The 24,413-nt window shown below is 41.1% G+C and overlaps 2 protein-coding genes across 2 annotated transcripts; both read left to right on the forward strand.

Moving 5' to 3' along the window:
* The first annotated feature begins 575 nt into the window (after positions 1–575).
* LOC124125181 lies at positions 576–4,671 on the forward strand. The gene is made up of 3 exons (XM_046488455.2): positions 576–1,139; positions 2,618–2,747; positions 3,506–4,671. Exons 1-3 carry the CDS (start codon positions 675–677, stop codon positions 3,901–3,903), a joined length of 993 nt encoding a protein of 330 aa, XP_046344411.2. The 5' UTR covers positions 576–674; the 3' UTR covers positions 3,904–4,671.
* A 4,587-nt stretch (positions 4,672–9,258) lies between these two features.
* LOC124125182 lies at positions 9,259–15,607 on the forward strand. Its single transcript, XM_046488456.2, has 3 exons — positions 9,259–10,768; positions 11,571–11,667; positions 14,278–15,607. Exons 1-3 carry the CDS (start codon positions 10,397–10,399, stop codon positions 14,676–14,678), a joined length of 870 nt encoding a protein of 289 aa, XP_046344412.2. The 5' UTR covers positions 9,259–10,396; the 3' UTR covers positions 14,679–15,607.
* Positions 15,608–24,413: the final 8,806 nt, after the last annotated feature.

Genomic DNA, 24,413 nt, shown 5'->3' on the forward strand with positions numbered 1-24,413 from the left:
ACCCGATCCTGTTTGTCGTCTCTTACAGAAATCATGGATTGCTAAAGACTGGCCTGACTTATTAAATTGGAAAATGCGTAGAGTGAGTGAGTAGGGTTTTACGCCGCTTTTAGCAATATTCCAGCGATATGACGGCGGGGGGACACCATAAATGGGCTTCACACATTGTGCCCACGTCGGGTATCGAACCCGGGTCTTCGGCGTGACGAATGAACGCTTTAACCACTAGGCTACCCGACCGCCCCGGAAAACGCGTATAAGTAACTTTAACAGATAACAGGTGCTAAGGTATTTGGATTTACAATGAAAACCATCCTCACCTCTTTCCTAAGCAAATGCATCTATTTTGAAAGCTAACGAAAATGAAATTTCTTATCCCCTCTGAAAGCAAGCTCATATCAATCGTCCATTGTGAGTATCGGGCTTTGTCCGAATTCTGAAAGCGAGGCTTCTACAAATCAATATGTTCCTTCTCTGTACCAGATACACTGATTGATCGCGATAAAAATAAACACACGCTATAAAGGGAAACCCCACACCTATTTATAGACTATATGCGATCAGCCTCAGAAATAGTTTGTTGACGTTGTGCAACAGATAAACGCGAAGTTCGACAACGAATGTTGAGCTTACGTGCCACGTAAAGAAAGGACAGCGTAGACCCGCCTGCAACTATGGGCGCTCTCTCCTTGTTGCTCGGACCGAGTACCAGGAAATGTAAACTATCAACTGTATCCCTGGATCAGTCTACGATTCCTGGCAAGTCCGGTTACCGTTACACAAGAGTGGGAGGCGTTCTTTTAACGGACACGTCACAACGCGATAGGGCGTCCTGCACGAGCAATTACTGCATTGTTATCTCGGCCTGCTTGCTGTCGTTGTCACTAAACATTGCGGTTGGGTTCTACCTGTGTAAACACATCAACACCAAGGCAACTGACAGTGCCAGTCTGTTTTCTGAAACTTTTGTGGCTACAGTGCATGAGAGCACAGTATGCACGAGCTGCACGTCTGTCGGTGTACATCCGGGCAATGACAGCAGGCCCGACTTGCACGATCTAACCGTGCATTACGTCACTGATTCAACTTCCGTTTGCTGTCTGGAAAATGTCGAAGGTCTGCAGAGGCTACTGGCGATCGTAAGTTTATCTCTTCCCCTTTAGAGTTATCATTACTTCATAAAATTATGTATTTATTATATTATCAGTTTTGTTTGTTTGTTTATTTGTTGTTTAACGCCGTAATCAGTTATATTCCAGCTATATGACGGCGCTCTGTAAATAATCGAGTCTGGACCAGACAATCCGGTGATTAATATCATGAGCATCGATCCACGCAATTGGGATCGATGTCATGCATCAACCAAATCAGCGAGCCTGACCACCCGATCCCGTTAGTCGCCTACTTACGACAAGCATACTCGCCTCTTACGGCAAGCATGGGTTGCTGAAGACCTATTCTACCCCGGATCTTCACGGGTCTCTGATTGGAACAGAATGTGTTTATGTTATGCTTTAAAGACGTGTGTTTATTTTTCACTCACAATGGATTCGTTGGGTCTTAAAATAGAAGTGACTAGATAATAAACACATCAGGGTAAAGTAATTACACGTCAAGCTGGGTTGTTTATATAATTCATGTTACGACGTGCTATTCCAAGCCATGGAGAAGCAACAGAAAGAGGTTTGAAAACAGGCAACCAGATGCAGTTCAAGTCTCATGCCTTGCACATTGACAGAGCAACACAGATCAATAGAACACTGACGTAATACCACGTTTTACGACAATTTGGAATCATTGATCACTCCACTTCTTTCTGTGAGGAGGTTTTAGATGTATACGAGAGCAGGGTGACTGTAAAATATAAATAGCCTGATATTGGATGTTTCCTCCAGTACCACGGACGTTTACTTGATAGACTCTTCGATAACTATTCGATTGTTTAGGAGTGCCAGGAGCCTAGTTTATGTTAATGCCTGAAATTTAAAGTTGCCCTCCATTGAACGCCAGGGTATTATAACCTCGGTTTACCTTGTATTCATCCAGGATGTCTGAAACTGCATTCAGTGAAATTTAGTAATCTTATTATGAATATTATTAGTAATCTAATATATGAATAGAACTTATTAGATTATCCAAATGTTAAGAAGTCTCTATCACAGTTCGAGTAAGTATGGGATCTTACCACCTCCTCAGAACAAATAACACATGAAATAATGAAAGGTTCCTCTCTAACACCATGACAGTGGGCATTATACGAACGTGTACGTCAACAAACTCGTATCACAGTCCAAAACCTAAAGACGACAAGTAATATGTTAGTCATTATAATAGTCGTTGTAATAGTGACCGCCTCCGTGGTCTAGTGGTAGAGCGTCCGCCCCAGAGTGGAAGGTCCGGGGTTCGAACCCCGACCGCGTCATACCAAAAGACGTTAAAAGATGGTACTTGTTGTTACCCTGTCGTTAAACCCCATTTCACCTCACCCGTTGTAATAGTGTGGTCGAACATTAATTGCGAGACAGGAACGAAAACAGGACACTGAGAATGGAATTGCTCCAAATAAAATGGGGTTTACAAGCACAACGATAGATTGACATATTTTGTATAATTTCAGTTTACTGACCGAATCCATGATAGCGCCAGCACCAGGAACCAGGGTACCCACAACAATGACTCTGCAGTCAAACACAACTACAACACCGGAGCCCACATGTACCTTGATAGTGATGCATTGACTGCGACCAGTAAGTAAACTTAGTCTAGAATGTTAATGGAGGGTAATATTTTCACTGTATGCTGAGAACGTGTTCTTCTGAACCGTTTGAAATACATCATGGTCATATGCCAATGGTGATTTGTCAGCCATTATTTGAATGTAATGCATCACATAGATGGCACCAATATACATGATATTTTACTATTCAGGCAACCGTGAACATCAGGGGTAGAATAGGTCGTTAATGTTGCTTAACGCCGCACTCAGCAATATTCCACCTATATGACGGCGGTCTGTAAATAATCGAGTCTGGACCAGACAATCCAGTGATTAATATCATGAGCATCGATCCACAGAATTGGGAATCAAAATAGGTATGTGGTCGACCTCATCATATGCAAGTGGTATTTTGTAGTAAATCAGGTTTTTTTTATTCTGTTATGTTACAACAACCAACGATATCCGGGCAGAATAGGTATTCAGCAACCCATGCTTGCCGTAAAAGGCGACGATGCTTGTCGTAAAAGGCGACGAACGGGATCGGGTGGTCAGGCTAGCTGACTTGGTTTGATGCATGTCATCGATCCCAATTGCGTGGATCGATGTTCATGATGTCAATCACTGGATTTTCTGGTCCAGGCTCGATTATTTACAGGCCGCCGTCATTTGGTTGGAATATTGCTTAGTGCGGCGTTAAACAACAAACCCAAACCAAAACGACATTGACTTCGCCCCTTGTGTAATGCTCTGTAACCTGGATGTAACACACTTTACTCCTCCTCCCAGATCCCTCTTTGGCATGGACAGATACATTTGGTTACGGTTCCGCCTACAGAAGCAGCGACATCAGCTGTGACAACAACACTCTACGCGTAACAAGGCCAGGCCTCTACCACATCTACTCCTTCTTCACGTTCAAGACCCGCCAACGACGACGACGTCCTGACAACATCCTCAACACCATGAGAAGGAGCAACACGCACCTGCCAAACCTCGGCAGTACTGTAATCCTTATGGCCAAGAAGACGATGCCGGAAGCTGGTGAAAGATTCGTCACCAGCTTCCTGTCTGCTACTGTCCGACTGAGACAAGATGATGGCGTGTTTGTCGACGTCAGTAACACATCGTATATTTACAAATTTCCTCCTTCCAGTTTCTTTGGCTTGTATTTTGTAGGGACATAAATATCGTATATTTTCTCATTTCCTTCATCCACTTTATTTAGCTTGCATTTTGTAGGGGCATAGCCCAAGCACTTTAAACTGGTGTATAAATTGGGTACTACTAATTAAGGTTGGCGGTCCAAACCCAAGCTAAATAATATTATCATTGAATAACAAAACAGCTGAAAGCATTCTGAATGTACTGTTTTAAAAAGAGCTAATCAAGGAAACAAAAACATGGGGACTGAAAATAGTTCCTTGGCATCGATGTCACAGACTTCTTGTAAACTGTAAACACGATGCGTATCAAAAGCTTAAGTTGAATTCGTTATTTTACATCGACTATCCTTGTGATGAACTATTTCGTTTCTTCGGATTCCTATTTAGACAGTCATCAGCTAACAACTTCAACGTAATAGAATATGTGTTCATGTTTGCCGACGATCGTGATGTGTAACCGTTTTCCTTTTCATATTTTGTAATTGATTTGATTACCAAATTGCCATCATGCGCAAGGTTGAAATAAACCAATTTAAAACAGTATGAATTAATTTTGTGAATGTAATGTCACTTCATCGTTCACACAAAGGAATTCAACCTTGTGTACACTGTTCGGCCATGTGTGATGGTTCATCCTTCATTCAAGGTTTTTGTTTTCGAACCATACGTTTTAAGTGATTTTGCAGGAGGTGTATGCGTTATGGCTTCAGAGTGTTTGTTATTGTTTTTGGTGCAGGTACATCATAATGTCGCCATGAAGGCAACTCTAATCGTCGTGCTTTTACAGGGCAAAACAACAATCATTATAAACATCATAGATGTTTCGTAAGTAGTATAGTTCACGGAAACATTCCTCAAAAGAATCACGGTCTTTATAGTGAAAAAAGTCAACCCAATGTGTCTGTATCAAAGATCTTTTAGAACTGAGTTATCTTTTTGTGTGAGAACCAAACACTATGTCCTATATGTTGACCTGATAAAAACGCTTCATAAGAAAACCCGTTTCTTGTTCATTACTGCTTTTTCTGCACTGCAGTCATCCATAATGAAAAAGGTTTGTCCACGTTTTGGTTGTGTCAAGAAATAGTTTCGTGACCAGGTATTTATACTACTTCATTAAACGACCCGTGAAGATCCGGGGTAGAATAGGTCTTCAGCAACCCATGCTTGTAAAAAAGTAATTAAACCCTGTACAATCAATGGGCCAGAGCGCAAGATGCTCCAGACTTGAATATGTTTATATTGTTCATGATGTTCATGATGTTCAGTAATACCTTAACTCGTATTTTCGAGAGGAAAGCTTTGTATTCGAATTTCGAAGGTATATTCGTCCATCCGATCCTAAGCATTTTTCTTATTCCTTATTCCTGGTTAAAACAAAAGAGTTATTTTACAAACAAATGTTATAACAACATCAGAATTGTATACCTATATATCAAAAGATTATTAACATTTATATATTTGTTGGTGTTTTACATGTATTTATGTTATATATAAAACTTTAAATAAACTTTGTAGTTTTGTATTTTATATTTAATGAGCAACAAACGTTCCTGTGACACAATATAAAACAATAACCTGGTCAAAGTAACAGCTTGAGTTGTATGTTCCGCAGTGAGTGAAATTGGAATGCCAACTGATCCACTGACCTTGGTAATACTAACGTACGTATCGCTTGGAAGATGACCCTGTGTGGTGTGGAAATATTGTGCAGTATGAATAGCCTTATTATCATTACACGATTTCAATAGTTAAAACAGTGAATGAAAATATGTCTTAATCTTTGAATATTTTAAGACTGGCATTACGTGTTTCCGAATCGTAAATATCATATGCTAGGTATAAATGTGAGTATTATGCTCGCCCAATATTCTAAATATATGTGATATTTACGATAGGAAAACCAGCCGGCTAATAATCTCTAATTATGTTCCTCATTTAGGTAAACCAAATGTTCAAATTGCACTCTGTACTTTTACTTATTCATTCATTCGTGTATAAGTGCTACCCGTGAAGATCCGGGGTAGAATAGGTCTTCACCAACACATGCTTGTCGTAAAAGGCGATTAACGGGATTTAGCTGACTTGGTTGATACGTCATCGATCCCAATGCAATGGATCGATGCTCGTGATATCTATCACTTAATTGACTGGTCCAGACTAGATTATTTACAGACCGCCGTGATATAGCTAGAATATTGCTGAGAGCGGCGCTAAACAACAAACAAACAAACTTTATGTATTGCAACGATGTTATACAATATTATACCTTACATCCTTTTTTTTTTTATAAATATATGACTATACATGTTGAAATGTATTTCCTTGTTTGCTAACTGCCCATTACACCTAAATATTAAGCACAACATATGAGTATCGATGTTGACAGTCACATATATTACATGTACGTGACTCTCGTCTGTGTACGTGACTGTCGTCCGTTGACTTCATGTCCAATGAGCTACAGTACCTTTGCATTGTTGTTTTGTGTCTTAAATAGATCAACAACAAATATTGTACTGAATACAATATGTTGTGAGCCAGTAAAACAATGTTTAAACAGATGTATACATACTCCCTTTGCACAGTTTATTTGAATTGCATTTCATGGAATTACGTAGCAGAAGGTCTGATCATGTAAGAAGTAGTTGTTGGGCAGGTATTATATAGAACCATTTGAAGGACGGTTGTGAAATGTTTTGAAAATTAAGGTCAAGCCTAGAGGTCGTTGGGTCTTGGTAACACCAAAAAGCCAAAGGATATATGAAGTGTGTGAGTGAGTGAGTTGGGTTAACGCCGCTTTTAACATTATTCCAGTTATATCACGGCGTGTCAGCTTAATGTGGGAGGAAAGCCCGAAGTGATGCAGGTCTAAGACGTTTACCACTTCAGTGAAACCCACGAGCACGGATATGGTGCTGACAAACCTAGAAACATAATCAGGGCGAACCGGGATTCGAACCCACAATCATAGGTTTCTGGCGTGCCCAAGGGACGCGACTCTGCACAGCGAATCGCGGCGCCTTAGGCGACTGGGCCATCCGTGCCCCCCTAGGATATATGAACAGTTATTTGGACAGGACTCTTTATTTCGCCTCTCTGGAGCTACATGATGTTCTCACGCCTCCTTCCTCACTTACGCATAGTTTTGTTAATATGAATTGTGAGTGGCGGGTGCTATCGGTTGAGAAGGACATGCTTATCCTTTTCGCGAACACCTGGTGTCAGCACTGATTTTCAGTGATCTATTCATAATTATTTTCATCACTGTTTTGCCTTTTACGCCCTCTGTTTCCGCAGATATTCGAGACTGATTATTCTCTAGCGCTGACGTCTTGAATCCCCGCCTGTGTGCATCCTTCTTGGATATGACCATTTTAGGACATCACTTTCGCCAACTGGTCAGTTATTTATGTTCACATTGCATCGTATCTGCATCGTATTATGATCTATTGTAGTTTTCAACAATACCAAGCGTGTGTTTATTACAGGTAATATAAAAAGTTTAAGTTTAGTTGCAAAAAGTGTTTAATCCAATCATTATATCCTTATTTTCAGTCGTATACTACTAATTATTGGAGGTTATCTTACGATTTAATTTCTAGGTTGACTCGACATATTTGTTTGAAATAAAACAATATGGGGCGACTTTTTTTTCGACATTTTCTTGTAATGTGTTTTTGGTTTTCCAGTTCATAACAATACAAAATAATGCGCATCCATCTGGTGGTCCTGGCCTTCCGACATTATACAATCTGCAGGAAATTATATCAAGCGCTTGATGGTATCTGCTATTTCAGTTCCAGATATATTTGAACGCGTAGATATTCAACGAAAACTGCATTATAAATAAACAAAGAACGCCGCAAGTCAAGACAAGGAAAGATATATTTTTAGATAAGATATCGCTGTCTGTCAGGCGTCATATGATCAGGATGATTAAGGAGGAAGGAGTTTGTGTTTACACTTTAAAGGAAGCCATCAAGCGATACACAATGGCTGGGAGACCTACAGTAACACGTGACCTAAATACGTCACAATCGAATCCCCTTTCTTTACAGTAAAGCCCCCAGTAAAGCTTACAAAACGTTTCCAAATTTGACGCATCAGTGACAGAAATGATGTTTGATGCAATTCCCTATTATGTCATGCACCATATGTTCCGTGTTTGTTCAGGTAAACAATTGACTTGCCTTTGCATGTGTTTGTGACGGATGCCACCGGTGGGACAGGATACGCTCACCTTTTCGCGAACACCCGTTTGAAAGCCTGAACCACTTCGGGTGTTTCTCCCACATCGATCGGATACGCAGTGATATAACTGAAATACTTTTCAAAGTGGTGTATAACTCACTCACTGTATTGTGTGTTACTGCAACTGTCAAAATTATGTGTAGTGATGTTATGTAATATAAAGGAGAAAGGACTTTCAATTATCCAGTTGATTTGATTAGAATATACTTACGACAGCGTATTTTATTAACGCCCCAAACCGTATTTGATAAACACATATAACAACAGATCATATACACTCATGCTGCCTTGACTTGCTACCATATCCAATTTCATTCAAATCAGATCTTAGTTTTCGCTGCCGCTAAACAAAGATCTGAGGACATCCCTTAACGGGTCACGTCAGAACGACCTTACGCGAACTTTAACCGACCAATGAAATGACCGACAAGAAATCGACATAAGCCAATCAGAAGGCAGCTTTCCCGAGCTTTGCGACACAAGTTTCAAACTGGCGACTACGCTTCGAAACATATTTAGACGTATTCTCGATTAAAAAATGTAAACTTATAAAAAGAACATTCTGGAATGGATTTTAGATAGCCTAGATTGATATAATAAAAAACCGTAACTGTCGATCGTAATACCCTCTGTTAATTTGTTCGAGGTTGGATGATTAGAAAACACATTCCGTCCGTCACTTTCATGATCTGGTAAGCGACCCTCTGATTGGTTGGATGAAATGTCGTTCTGACTCGACCCGTAATGGGGTGTCCTCAGATCTTTGTTTAGCGATAGCGAGAACTAAGATCTGTTGTTAATGAGATTGTATCATATCCTCAGTGGTGGGAATTTGCTTGGATCCACCGGTGGGACAGGATACGCTCACTGTGGGGGCTGTGCAGAGTTGCGTCCCTTGGCACGCCAGAAACCTATGATTGTGGGTTCGAATCCCGGTTCGCCCCGATTATGTTTCTAGGTTTGTCAGCACCATACCCGTGCTCCTGGGTTTCACCGAAATGGTAAACGTCAGAGACCTGCATCACTTCGGGCTTTCCTCCCACATTAAGCTGACACGCCGTGATATAACTGGAATACTGTTAAAAGCGGCGTTAAACCTAACTCACTCACTCACTCACTCACTCTACTTCCTTGGATCCTGCAATCGAAATTTAGTCTTCCGGGCGGCTCGTGTTATATCGTCCATATAACAGATTATAACTCACAATCACAAATATTATCACAAAAAGTCTAGATAAACTGAAACAAACAAATGTATCAGACTTATTAACATGACAAGGATGTCATTCTAAATCAGTATTACATGCATGCCAAACATCCACTTTCTTAAAACAATGACAGTGTGACGTCAGTCATTCCGCTAATCCGGATTTAGAAAGTCCGAACATGCCGAAAAAAAAAAGATTTCATTACTTACGTGTCACATATTGTCACATGAGAGATAAAAATCAGTGATGAATGTCACACCAAAATACAATATCTATATCTGACCTGGTGGCATGTGAGACACGATTGTCTTTTGACGTGTAAAAATACTGAACAAAAAGTATATCAATCATATTAAAACTTAATATCAAATGTGGGCACTAAGCCTGACAGTAAACCATTATAGGTATATTCTACCATCCCATGTTTCGTTGATAAGATAATCTGTTAATCCGAAGGATTTCATGTGGACGATATCATCCGATTAATAGGGTTTCACCGATGAAGCGATGAAACCCACACATGGGGTACTTAATTTGACGCTTAATAACGAGAATGGAAGTTGTAATATGTATTTATATATATCAGGAATTCCCTTCGACTTAAATATTTTGTAATCCTGGGTTTTGTAATATGACCACATGTTCCGTATTCGAAATACCGAGTGAGAAGAGTTTCGTAAACTGACGTAACCTATAGCTAAATAGATCTGTGTTTTTGACAAAGCGAAAGTAGGTTTGATCGCAATGTGGCTGTATTAATATCACCGTCAAAACAATTAACGGATAGAACAATTTGAGTTGACTAACGCAGTGTTGTGCGCGCGGTAATATGTGTACAGCCTTCAAAGTCTCTTAAGCGAATGTGAAAGGAGGAAGAACTCTGATCATGTACTTCTCGAGTAAGACCCGTCGTGTGGGAAAACCACACGTGGCTATAATTTGATCGCAGTTAGTTACATCTTCATTGAGTACTCAGACGTTGGTTCTGGTAGCAGGAATAAACCAACTTCGGAATTATCGTCCACATACAGCTTATTGGTAAAGACGCGGCCATGTCTGATACCGCTTCGCGTGTCATGATCAACCCGAATTCCTCTGAAAACGGCATCGGGACAGAGAACCATTGTTTGTCTCGTGCACGGACATGGGGATGGATAGCAGTGTCTGTATCTCTGTGTGTTAATGTTATATTACTTGTACTGTTGGTTCCTCTTGTATGTCATCGAGAAGAGACACAGACAAATACTATAATGGCACAATCCGCTGAAGTTATGGACAAGTCAGCTGTGTGTACAAACTGTCGCCACTTCAGACCACATGTTGACCTGCTGCAACTCAACAGTCATCTGCAGGTAGTTCAAACGAAACATGGCAACATTTGCTGTCTTCGTCAAGCAGAAGGACTGTGGAGGCTTCTCAATCTGGTAAGGCTCTGAATCATCTATAAATCTTGCTAAATATGTTAATAGTGAGTGAGTGAGTGAGTATGGTTTTACGCCGCTTTTAGCAATATTCCAGCAATATCACGGCTGGGGATGCCAGAAATGAGCTTCACACATTATACCCATGTCGGGAATCGAACCCGGGTCTTCGGCGTGACGAGCGAACGCCTTAACCACTGGGCTACCTGACCGCCCGAAAATGCAAATAACGCAGATTATAGAGTGAGTATGGTTTTACGCCGCTTTTAGCAATATCCCAGCTATATCACGGCGGGGGAAACCAGAAATGGGCTTCACACATTGTACCCATGTCGGGAATCGAACCCGGGTCTTCGGCGTGACGAGCGAACACTTTGACCACTAGGCGAACCGCCCGCCCCCTCGGGCCTTAGAAATGAAAGTACACAGAAGATGTATATCCCTAACCTGAAGGTAAATGTGTTGTGAACAGTTCGGTAACGTTATTTATATGAATCGTTTGTTTTTGTTTGTTGTTTAACGCCGTACTCAGCAATATTCAAGCTATATGACGGCGGTCTGTAAATAATCGAGTCCTGACCAGACAATCCAGTGACTGACATCATGAGCATCGATCCACGCAATTGGGATCGATTTCATGCATTAACAAAGTCAGCGAGCCTGACCACCCGATCCCGTTAGTCGCCTCTTACGACAAGCATAGTCACCTTTTACGGCAAGCATGAGTTGCTGAAGACATATTCTACCCATATGAATCGAGTGGATGAGTACAATGAATACATCTTCTGGGTATCACTTGTTTCAGATGAATATAAAGTCGATGATGATGCAGCAGCAACAGTCAATCGGACGGCCCCTGTCGCTTCCTTCATCAGCACACCTGTATCTTGACACTGACACTGGTATGTTCCATCCCTATGATGTCTTTTCAAATTGTGCTTCTCATCTGAACCCCGGATTAACACACCACTACATCAAAATTATACCTTTGTTGGCATGTTCCTGTGCATGGTGACCGCATCCTTGGTCTAGAGGTAGAGCGTCCGCCCGGGGAGCGGAAGGTCTGGGGTTCGATCCCCGGCCGCGTCATACCAAAAGACGTTAAAAGATGGTACTTGTTGTTACCCAGTCTAGCACTCGGCATTAAGGGGCTAAAACAAGCACTGGTCGGTTCGGAGTCAGTATACTGTGTCTGAGTGGGGTATTCATGTTAAACTGCGGCATGGTATCTCAGTGAGCTAGAAATATAAATCGGCATCAGTCCGGGCATTTCAAGCAGCCACACTCACACGTACATGCACGTCGCTTTTCAAGTGCAATAATCTTGGACGCGACATTAAACCCCATTTCACCTCACCTCACCTCACCCCATATGCATGGTTGTTGTTTTACGCCGCACCCAGCAATATTCCAGTTATATGACGGCGGTCTTTAAATAATCCATTCTTGACCAGATAAAGCAGTGATAGGTATTTATTATTGACACGCTATGAACGAAGTCACTAAGCCCCATCGCCAGATCTATTAAGCCGCTTCTTACGACCTTATTTGTCTTTGTTGGTTTGTTGTTTACCGCCTCACGCAGCAATATTCCAGCTATATGACGGCGGTCTACATAATCGAGTCTGAACCAGACAACCCAGTGATTGATATCATCATGAGAAGCGATCGACGCAATTAGGATACGATGACATGCATCAACCAAGTCAGCGAGCCTGACTACCCGATCCCGTTGGTCGCCTCTTACGACAAGCATGGGTTGCTGAAAACCTATTCTCTACCTGCACTGGTACGACCTTACTCTGAATGATGGAGTGACTCAATGTCTCATCCCCCCTCATCGATTTTTTGTCAAAATATTATCTATGAGCGCATATACCTAAACATCTATAAACAAGCTATTGACATTATTTGTAACAAGTAGCGTTTCTGTTGCATTACATCCTTGTCTGGTCCAGATTATTTACAGATCCCCCCTGGAATCTTGCTGAGTGCGGCACTAAACATGAAACGTTCAAAAGAAAACGAAACGTCCTTTCTGCCTCATTGAAACATTATCTAGGGAAAATCGATATTCTCGAGGAATACTGTTGGTACTAAATATAGAGTATGACTGTTACAAACCCCAACGCTAGCCAACTCTGTAACCGACCACAGGAAAAACCTACTTGTCAAAATAGACTACTTATTTCAATCGGCATATGGTGTGAATATAAAGGTACACGTAACATGAATACATAGCGCAATATGCGACATGTGTGTAAGGGTGAGTGAGTGAGTGAGTATTTTTTTACGCCGCCTTTAGCAATATTCCAGCAATATCGCTGCGGGGGACCCCCGAAATGGGTTTCATACATTGTACCCATGTCGGGAATCGAACCCGGGTCTTCGGCTACCCAACCGCCCCTGTGTGTAAGCGGTTGAATTGAAGCTTCTCAAACAGTACTTAAGTTATATCACTGAGCAGCATCTTAATGCAGGATGAAAACCCGAAATGATGCAAAACGTTTTACGACATCAGAAAAATCCAAGAATATGAACAATTAGGGAATATGTTTATAATACGGATTAAGCGAAGTCAGTTATATCGAAAACATCATCGATGCCAAATATAATCCCCAAACAGGGTTAGCATATTGTGTGTGACACATTTCGATTACAACGAACGGAATATTATGTGCCTCCACTTCGTCATATCCGGAGTAAACTGTTGTATACAAGTGTACATGTCCAGGATTTTAGCTATGACTGAAAGTCAAGTGAAATTTTGTAATGGTCTTACTGTCAGTCGTGCATCGTCAGAAACCGCTGAATCTGAAACTTCAAGTGATTGTTACCACCACTGATGACGCGGCACCCATATTGAAATCCTATTAATGACCATTTTTTTGTTTTCAAAAAGTTATGAAATTTGGTATACGCATAGTTAGTGAAGGGACGGCATAGCAACTATATTGAAAAACCTCTTTTTGGTCATAAACTCATCTATTTTTGTCCAAATGTAATGAGATGTAGCGTATGTTCAGTTATTAGAGGGGCTTTAAAATTTGTTCCGTTTTTTTTTCAAATTTTCATGTTTTAACCTTGATTTCACCTTTGTGTTTTGACCATTAGCACAAAATGCCAATTTAGCTCTGTAAACCTCTCCTTCTCTGAAATTGCCAAAACATAGAATCCGAACGTTTGCAAGAATATCGCTCCTTATTTCTTTGTTTATTTTATCTTCAGCAACCCATGCTTGTCGTAAGAGGCGACAATGCTTGTCGTAAGAGGCGACCAACGGGATCGGGTGGTCAGGCTCGCTGACTTTTTGATGCATGTCATCGTATCCCAATTGTATGGATCGATGTTCATGATGTTAATCACTGGATTGTCTGGTCCAGACTCGATTATTTACAGACCGCCGTCATATAGCTGGAATATTGCTGAGTGCGGCGTTAAACAACAAACAACCATAACAAAACACTAACGATTAAATTATCGAATTCATAAGAAATATCATTATTATTCAGCCTCACATTACAAATGGACTGATGAAGATGGATATGGAGCTGCCCACGTGACGACGAAAGTTAAATTGGTGGATGGACGAAGAATACAAGTAACAGAAGCAGGCTACTATAATATCTACTCCTTCCTAACGCTGAAAACAAGATCTGAGCTTGTCAACAACATCAATGTAAAGCATTCAATAACAAGAACCAACAGGCAGAATTTGCCCGACACGGATGTAATACTGTACAAGAGTGTTGAAATGTGTCGAACAAGTGAAACATTCACTAACAGTTACCTTGACGGTGTAGTAAAACTTAATTCAAAAGATGAAATTGACGTCCAAGTTTCTAATACAAGTGCTTTATATAAATTCCCACCTTCAAACTTCTTCGGTTTACATCTCGTTAGAAGTATATGAAAATGTGCGCATTAATAGGTATGTTTTAACATTTGTACCCACAAATGTATTTTCTCCACTGTCCAGTTTTTTATCAATTCCCGCTGTATTCGGCGCTCAAAAATTCAACACTTCTGCGATCAAAATTTTGTAAATTCTGCAACATTTGTTTTTATAACTCTGCACACAATTCTGCAAACCATTAAATTTAGTTTTCGTGAATTTCGTAGACGTCTGTTTGACTTGTGACTGGCATTTTTTCTGAAAAACTTATCCACGGCTAAGAATAGCTTTTTGAAGTGAATCTGGCGATCGCTTGTGTAAAAATATACACATGCACTTTCGATAAGCAATAATACAAAAGTCAACTTTACTGTAAACTTATTTGATTCAATTAACCATTTCTCAAAACGTAAAATGTTTGAAAGATCGTTTGTCGTTTTCTGAAACTTTTACACGTTTAAAACCAGCTTTCGACTCACATGCGGCAGATATACTTGTCATTAGAGGCGACAATGCTTGTCGTAAGAGGCGACGAACGGGATCGGGTGGTCAGGCTCGCTGACTTGGTTGATGCATGTCACCGTATCCCAATTGCGTAGATCGATGCTCATGATATCAATCAATTGATTGTCTGGGCCAGAAACAATTATTTACAGACCGCTGTCATATAGCTGGAATATTGCTGAATGTAGCGTTAAATAACAAACCATGAAGTCGTTAGAAAGCCTGGCTTTCGAGTGTGTTCCCAAACAAGTTTAATAAATATACATTGCACTGCCTAAAATCAAAAAGCTTTATGTATATATATATATATGAGAAAGACCACAAATAAAACAAATATATTGTACTTGTATTCTCTTTTATTAACTATTAACACATTTGGTTACTAATGCCTTTTTGCTCTTAATATCTTTGTTTATTTTATTGTTACGACCGCCTCCGTGGTCTAGTGGTAGAGAGCCCGCCCGGAGAGCGGAAGATCCGGGGTTCGATCCCCGGGCGCGTCATACCAAAAGACGTTAAAAGATGGTACTTGTTGTTACCCTGTCTGGCGCTTGGCATTAAGTGGCTAAAACAAGGACTGGTCGGCTCGGAGTCAGTATACTGTGTCTGAGTGGGGTATTCATGTTAAACTGCGGCATGGTATCTCAGTGTGCTAGCACTATAAATCGGCATCAGTCCGGACTAGTACAAGCAACCACACAAACACATACACGTACATGCACGTCGCTATATAAGTCCAATAATATTGGACGCGACGTTAAACCCCATTTCACCACACCTCACCTTTAATTACTACCACTTTTGAAAATTAAGATAACTATTTGTTTTTAAAAAAAATAAAATACCTGTTAAAATATCTTTGATTTATCAAAGTCTTTCATTAAAATAACTATTTTTATCTTTGTTCACTATCAATCTTTATCTTTTATTTTTACCAATCCACCTGGTTACTTTTGGTCTCTGTGGTTTCTGTTACCTCTTTGATTAATATTAATATATCTGGTAACAATAAACATATATTTTATACTCATAATCTCTTTGATCAGCTTATACAAACAAAGACTAAGTGAGAACCTCTATTACATGTCAACACATGCTCTATTTTGTCGTACGATCCATAAAAATCAGATCAATCTCAAATGATACCAAGAAACACGACACATTTCCTCTAATTTCTCACACGCAGTCTATTTTGATAAACGACGGGAAGTATGACGTGCACAGTAAAAAATGTAAATATGATGTCATCGGGTTATATTTGACACGTTAATATAAATAGTGTAAAATTGGAAACGCGCTGGCACATGTATTGTAGTTCCTCATATATAGCTATTTAACATGGCCATTTGCGCTGTTGCATAATGGCAGAAAAATCGTTAACTAACATTGTTCAATGGAAATATTACTTCCTGTCACGATACACCTTATAAACATGGGAAATATGGCAGGGCGTAACTCCGTCAACATGATTTAATAGCGCAACATGCTAGCTCACACAATCACTATCACATCGTTAGATAGGATTTAATGTTGTACTTATTGCTACACATCATCCAAACTTCCATGACGAATTGTGATAAATATGCTGGTTCATCATATACCCGACCCATGTGTAACCTTCATAACATGGCTTACTTATTTAGTTTGGGTGTTTGAGACACAGCAGAAGCTAATGACAACAGTAAGTGAGATACACTGCAGAAGCTAATGACACTAGGACGTGGAATCCACTGCAGAAGCTTATGACAATAGGAAGTGAGACACACTGCAGAAGCTAATGACAATTTGAGTTGAGACACAATGCAGAAGCTAATGACAATTTGAGTTGAGACACAATGCAGAAGCTAATGACAATTTGAGTTGAGACACAATGCAGAAGCTAATGACATCATGAGTGGAGATTCACTGCAGAAGCTAATGACATCATGAGGAGAGATTCACTGCAGAAGCTAATGACAATAGCAAGTGAGACACACTGCAGAAGCTAATGCCAATAGCAAGTGCGACACACTGTAGAAGCTAATGACATCATGAGTTGAGACCCACTGTAGAAGCTAATGACATCATGAGTGGAGATTCACTGCAGAAGCTAATGACAATAGGAAGTGAGACACACTGCAGAAGCTAATGCCACTAGGCACTGAGACACACTGCAGAAGCTAATGACATCAGGAGTGGAGATTCACTGCAGAAGCTAATGACAATAGGGAGCGAGACACACTGTAGAAGCTAATGACATCAGGAGTGGAGATTCACTGCAGAAGCTAATGACATCATGAGTGGAGATTCACTGCAGAAGCTAATGACAATAGGAAGTGAGAACCACTGCAGAAGCTAATGACACTAGGAACTGAGACACACTGCAGAAGCTAATGACATCATGAGTGGAGATTCACTGCAGAAACGAATGACAATAGGGAGCGAGACACACTGCAGAAGCTAATGACAATTTGAGTTGAGAAACAATGCAGAAGCTAATGACAATTTGAGTTGACACTCTGCAGAAGCTAATGACACTAGGAACTGAGACACACTGCAGAAGCTGATGACTTCATGAGTGGAGATTCACTGCAGAAGCTAATGACAATAGGGAGTGAGACACACTGCAGAAGCTAATGCCAATAGCGAGTGAGACACACTGCAGAAGCTAATGACAATTTGAGTTGAGACCCACTGTAGAAGCTAATGACATCAGGAGTGGAGATTCACTGCAGGAACGAATGACAATAGGGAGCGAGACACACTGCAGAAGCTAATGACATCATGAGTGGAGATTCACTGCAGAAGCTAATGACATCATGAGTGGAGATTCACTGCAGAAGCTAATGGCAATAGGAAGTCAGATACACTGCAGAAGCTAATGACATCATGAGTTGAGACCCACTGTAGAAGCTGATGACATCATGAGTGGAAATTCACTGCAGAAGCTAATGACAATAGCAAGTGAGACACACTGCAGAAGCTAATGCCAATAGCAAGTGAGACACACTGCAGAAGCTAATGCCAATAGCAAGTGAGACACACTGCAGAAGCTAATGACATCATGAGTTGAGACCCACTGTAGAAGCTAATGACATCATGAGTGGAGATTCACTGCAGAAGCTAATGACAATAGCAAGTGAGACACACTGCAGAAGCTAATGCCAATAGCAAGTGAGACACACTGCAGAAGCTAATGACATCATGAGTTGAGACCCACTGTAGAAGCTAATGACATCATGAGTGGAGATTCACTGCAGAAGCTAATGACAATAGCAAGTGAGACACACTGCAGAAGCTAATGCCAATAGCAAGTGAGACACACTGCAGAAGCTAATGACATCATGAGTTGAGACCCACTGTAGAAGCTAATGACATCATGAGTGGAGATTCACTGCAGAAGCTAATGACAATAGCAAGTGAGACACACTGCAGAAGCTAATGCCAATAGCAAGTGAGACACACTGCAGAAGCTAATGACATCATGAGTTGAGACCCACTGTAGAAGCTAATGACATCATGAGTGGAGATTCACTGCAGAAGCTAATGACAATAGCAAGTGAGACACACTGCAGAAGCTAACGCCAATAGCAAGTGAGACCCACTGTAGAAGCTAATGACATCATGAGTGGAGATTCACTGCAGAAGCTAATGCCACCAGAAACTGAGACACACTGCAGAAGCTAATGACACTAGGAACTGAGACACACTGCAGAAGCTAATGACACTTAGAACTGAGACACACTGCAGAAGCTAATGACATCAGGAGTGGAGATTCACTGCAGAAACGAATGACAATAGGGAGCGAGACACACTGCAGAAGCTAATGACATCATGAGTGGAGATTCACTGCAGAAGCTAATGACATCATGAGTGGAGATTCACTGCAGAAGCTAATGGCAATAGGAAGTCAGATACACTGCAGAAGCTAATGACAATTTGAGTTGAGACCCACTGTAGAAGCTAATGACATCATGAGTGGAGATTCACTGCAGAAGCTAATGCCACTAGGCACTGAGACACACTGCAGAAGCTAATGACACTTAGAACTGAGACACACTGCAGAAGCTAATGACATCAGGAGTGGAGATTCACTGCAGAAGCTAATGCCACCAGAAACTGAGACACACTGCAGAGGCAAATGACACTAGGAACTTAGAAACACTGCAGAAGCTAATGACATCATGAGTGGAGATTCACTGCAGAAGCTAATGACAATAAGAAGTGAGACACACTGCAGAAGCTAATGACACTAGGAACTGAGACACACTGCAGAAGCTAATGACATCAGGAGTGGAGATTCACTGCAGAAGCTAATGACAATAAGAAGTGAGACACACTGCAGAAGCTAATGGCATCAGGAGTGGAGATTCACTGCAGAAGCTAATGACATCAGGAGTGGAGATTCACTGCAGAAGCTAATGACATCAGGAGTGGAGATTCACTGCAGAAGCTAATGACATCAGGAGTGGAGATTCACTGCAGAAGCTAATGACATCAGGAGTGGAGATTCACTGCAGAAGCTAATGACAATAGGGAGTGAGACACACTGCAGAAGCTAATGACAATAGGGAGTGAGACCCACTGCAGAAGCTAATGACATCATGAGTGGAGATTCACTGCAGAAGCTAATGACATCAGGAGTGGAGATTCACTGCAGAAGCTTATGACATCAGGAGTGGAGATTCACTGCAGAAGCTAATGACAATAAGAAGTGAGACACACTGCAGAAGCTAATGACACTAGGAACTGAGACACACTGCAGAAGCTAATGACATCATGAGTGGAGATTCACTGCAGAAGCTAATGACAATAGGGAGTGAGATTCACTGCAGAAGCTAATGACATCAGGAGTGGAGATTCACTGCAGAAGCTAATGACATCAGGAGTGGAGATTCACTGCAGAAGCTAATGACAATAGGGAGTGAGACACACTGCAGAAGCTTATGACACTAGGAACTGAGACACACTGCAGAAGCTAATGACATCATGAGTGGAGATTCACTGCAGAAGCTAATGGCAATAGGAAGTCAGATACACTGCAGAAGCTAATGACAATTTGAGTTGAGACCCACTGTAGAAGCTAATGACATCATGAGTGGAGATTCACTGCAGAAGCTAATGCCCCTAGGCACTGAGACACACTGCAGAAGCTAATGACACTTAGAACTGAGACACACTGCAGAAGCTAATGACATCAGGAGTGGAGATTCACTGCAGAAGCTAATGACAATAGGGAGTGAGACACACTGCAGAGGCAAATGACACTAGGAACTGAGACACACTGCAGAAGCTAATGACTTCAGGAGTGGAGATTCACTGCAGAAGCTAATGACAATAAGAAGTGAGACACACTGCAGAAGCTAATGGCATCAGGAGTGGAGATTCACTGCAGAAGCTAATGACATCAGGAGTGGAGATTCACTGCAGAAGCTAATGACATCAGGAGTGGAGATTCACTGCAGAAGCTAATGACAATAGGGAGTGAGACACACTGCAGAAGCTAATGACAATAGGGAGTGAGACCCACTGCAGAAGCTAATGACATCATGAGTGGAGATTCACTGCAGAAGCTAATGATATCAGGAGTGGAGATTCACTGCAGAAGCTAATGACATCATGAGTGGAGATTCACTGCAGAAGCTAATGACACTAGGAACTGAGACACACTGCAGAAGCAAATGACATCATGAGTGGAGATTCACTGCAGAAGCTAATGACAATAGGGAGTGAGATTCACTGCAGAAGCTAATGACATCAGGAGTGGAGATTCACTGCAGAAGCTAATGACATCATGAGTGGAGATTCACTGCAGAAGCTAATGACAATAGGGAGTGAGACACACTGCAGAAGCTAATGACATCAGGAGTGGAGATTCACTGCAGAAGCTAATGACAATAGGGAGTGAGACACACTGCAGAAGCTAATGATACCAGGAAGTGAGACACACTGCAGAAGCTAATGACATCATGAGTGGAGATTCACTGCAGAAGCTAATGACAATAGGGAGTGAGACACACTGCAGAAGCTAATGATACCAGGAAGTGAGACACACTGCAGAAGCTAATGACATCAGGAGTGGAGATTCACTGCAGAAGCTAATGACACTAGGAACTGAGACACACTGCAGAAGCTAATGACATCATGAGTGGAGATTCACTGCAGAAGCTAATGACAATAGGGAGTGAGACACACTGCAGAAGCTAATGATACTAGGAAGTGAGACACAGTGCAGAAGCTTATGACAATTTGAGTTGAGACTCACTGCAGAAGCTAATGAAATTTTAATTGAGACACTGCAGAAGCTAATGACAATTTCATTTGAGACAAACTGCACAAACATGTGTCAATATGAGTTCGGATGTGAGATGTGAGCGTCTTCTTAAGAGATTTCAGACACAAGACTTTATCGACAAATATCTCACACTGGTTTCCCGAGAATCTAGTGTCGGACGAACCGTGTCTTATCGCGATTTTTTCATTTGACTATTCCCCGAGAAGACTTTATTCTCGGGGAATAGAATACTGACTCATTCCCGATGTGACTTGTACACACCTAGAGTTTGACTGCTCGTATTTAGGTGATGTATTCGGCATTAACAACACAAGGTCGTCTGAAGGTCCACAACTGTTTGTTTAGACAACACGTCAGTCTTCAGGCCATGTCAAAACTGCCCATGTCTATTGTCTGGCTGCTTATATACCCAGTGCCGTCAGCTGATTTTAGTCCTTTGTTTCAAAACACTATGCATCTGGTCAGTGATTTGAAACTCTGACATTGGGATGATAATGTCATCGTGCTAGTTTGGATATCCTCGATATCCTCGAATCGAATAACTGATCAGGGTTGTTATTTGAAGTGTGACAGTGTCTCGATCATTCTTTTGAGTACAGCTCCAAATAATCTGATATCTTGTTTCTATTGATCAGGAGATACTTCCCCAAACGTCGAATGTATCACTGAATGGCCACCAATCACCTTAAATTGTTCAAAGGTTATTGTTACAACCTGTGACCAGTACCGTTATGTATTCCCGAACAATGGGACGAGCTATCTGAATGGCGTGACGACTGTGCACCACCAAATGCGTCGCTGTCCCATATGCGGATGTAGTTAGAAGACAAAGGTTTTCAACTGACCAGTGCATAATTAGTAGGGGAGGCAATCTACATAATTTGTGGGGGGTAATCTAGATCTGGCACCCCCTGCTCGTGATACATGGTTCGTGATGATAAGATTAGTAATGTGAATGATATGAAAAAATGGGCGTTTAATTTGGAATGTCCTCCAAATGTCAAAATAAAACTGCTTGAAAGTTGTACGAAGGCTTTGAATGTTGTAACCCTGACGCTCATAGGACGCTCTTGGAAATCTCCTTAGAAAGAGCATGCTTTATTGTGCCTCAAACGTTGTGACCCAAAGGCTGGAACTGCTGAAATATTGCGTGACAGTGTTGACTCATTTTAAAGCTGAAGTCATCCATCTTGTCGTGTTGATAGGGTTTAATCACTCTGAATCTGTCGGCAAAGATTTGAAAGAGATGAGGCAGTTTCACTGATCTCTTTTATTTCTAGCTCAGGTGCATAAATCAGTGGAACAGACTTGACTATTTGGTGTTTATTGAACACCACCAGATCATGGATATACCTGGAACTCAAGTAAAGCTTCTAGGCAACGTCTCATGTTTTGATTTTGCCAATTCGAGCAGAAATTCCGATTCGTTTTCATAAAGAAACAGATCAGCAAGGAGGGAAGCACAACTTGTCTGCTTTCCGCAGAAATTCCGATTCGTTTTCATAAAGAAACAGATCAGCAAGGATGGAAGCACAACTTGTCTGCTTTCCGCAGAAATTCCGATTCGTTTTCATAAAGAAACAGATCAGCAAGGAGGGAAGCACAACTTGTCTGCTTTCCGCAGAAATTCCGATTCGTTTTCATAAAGAAACAGATCAGCAAGGAGGGAAGCACAACTTGTCTGCTTTCCGCAGAAATTCCGATTCGTTTTCATAAAGAAACAGATCAGCAAGGATGGAAGCACAACTTGTCTGCTTTCCGCAGAAATTCCGATTCGTTTTCATAAAGAAACAGATCAGCAAGGAGGGAAGCACAACTTGTCTGCTTTACACCTAAGTGTCCTATCCCCACCTTCCATACATTTGTTATCTATGTTGAGGTCCAGCATTTAACATATTGTGTTCTCAGTAAACTTTGGATGACATATGCTTCCATGTTTGACGTGTCCTGAACTTGTGAAGTTATTGATGTAACTGTATCTATGGTCACTACGTTAAGTGACAAATGTCCCATGGGTCAAGGAATGAAGTTTTCTCTTAAGTTTGCCGTGTGGAACAGTGGTGTACAAAGTTGAAAAAATCATACGTTTAACACATTCAACTTGATTCTTGTCTGAGATTGCAGGAATTCAGGCAAATCCTGTTATTTGTCAAAGAAACCACACGGTATTAATTCCACTTTTAAATACTTTCTTTGAATGAAAAGAAAGTTCTTCCTTGGTTGCATACGGGGTTACGTTTTAACCTTTTAGACAGGGAGTTAGAGGTACATTTGCTGGACCCTGTAAGGCATCTCTCTCTAAATGGATAATTTATGGAGCTTTAGAATCCAGCACAACAAAGAGCAAGTTGATAGTACTGACGCGTAGTTAAGGCAGATTTCGTCCGCAGTTAATAAGGGGCCTTATATGTGGAATTAATTGATATACCACTTATACCAAGTTCAGTGATCACACAATTAATGTAGTGATGTTAACAAACACTTACTTTAGTTTATGTAAATTGTGTGAGTGGCGGGTGTTGCCGGATGGGCAGGCCATGCTTACTCTTTACACTCGGTGTCATCACTGACTTTCAGTGATCCATTCATACACGTCTCATCACGGTTTTAGATTCTGGGAATCTGATTCGTTGGATTAGGGAATCTCACCCGAGTGTCTTTTGATATCAAATACATCAACACTCGTTTATAAACGTTGGAAAACTCCAAGACACGAGGGTGAGATTTTATTTATCATCCAACATCATTCTATCTTTTTCAGTTTGTAGACAGTAATATGCAGTGTCTTAATGTACAAAGTACTGCTAACAGCGTCAATAGCAGAGCCATTAGGGATATCATTTGATTGTGACGTCATGGTAACCAATGACGTCACAATGGTCTGCAAAGCATTGTGATGCAATTTCTGATCTCACCCAAGCAATGTCTCCCGTGGGTGCCAGTTGTGGATGATAAAATAAATATTGATATTGATG

Source organism: Haliotis rufescens, unplaced genomic scaffold, assembly GCF_023055435.1.
Source record: "Haliotis rufescens isolate VD_foot unplaced genomic scaffold, xgHalRufe1.0.p SCAF_9, whole genome shotgun sequence".
NCBI classification, from domain to species: domain Eukaryota; kingdom Metazoa; phylum Mollusca; class Gastropoda; order Lepetellida; family Haliotidae; genus Haliotis; species Haliotis rufescens.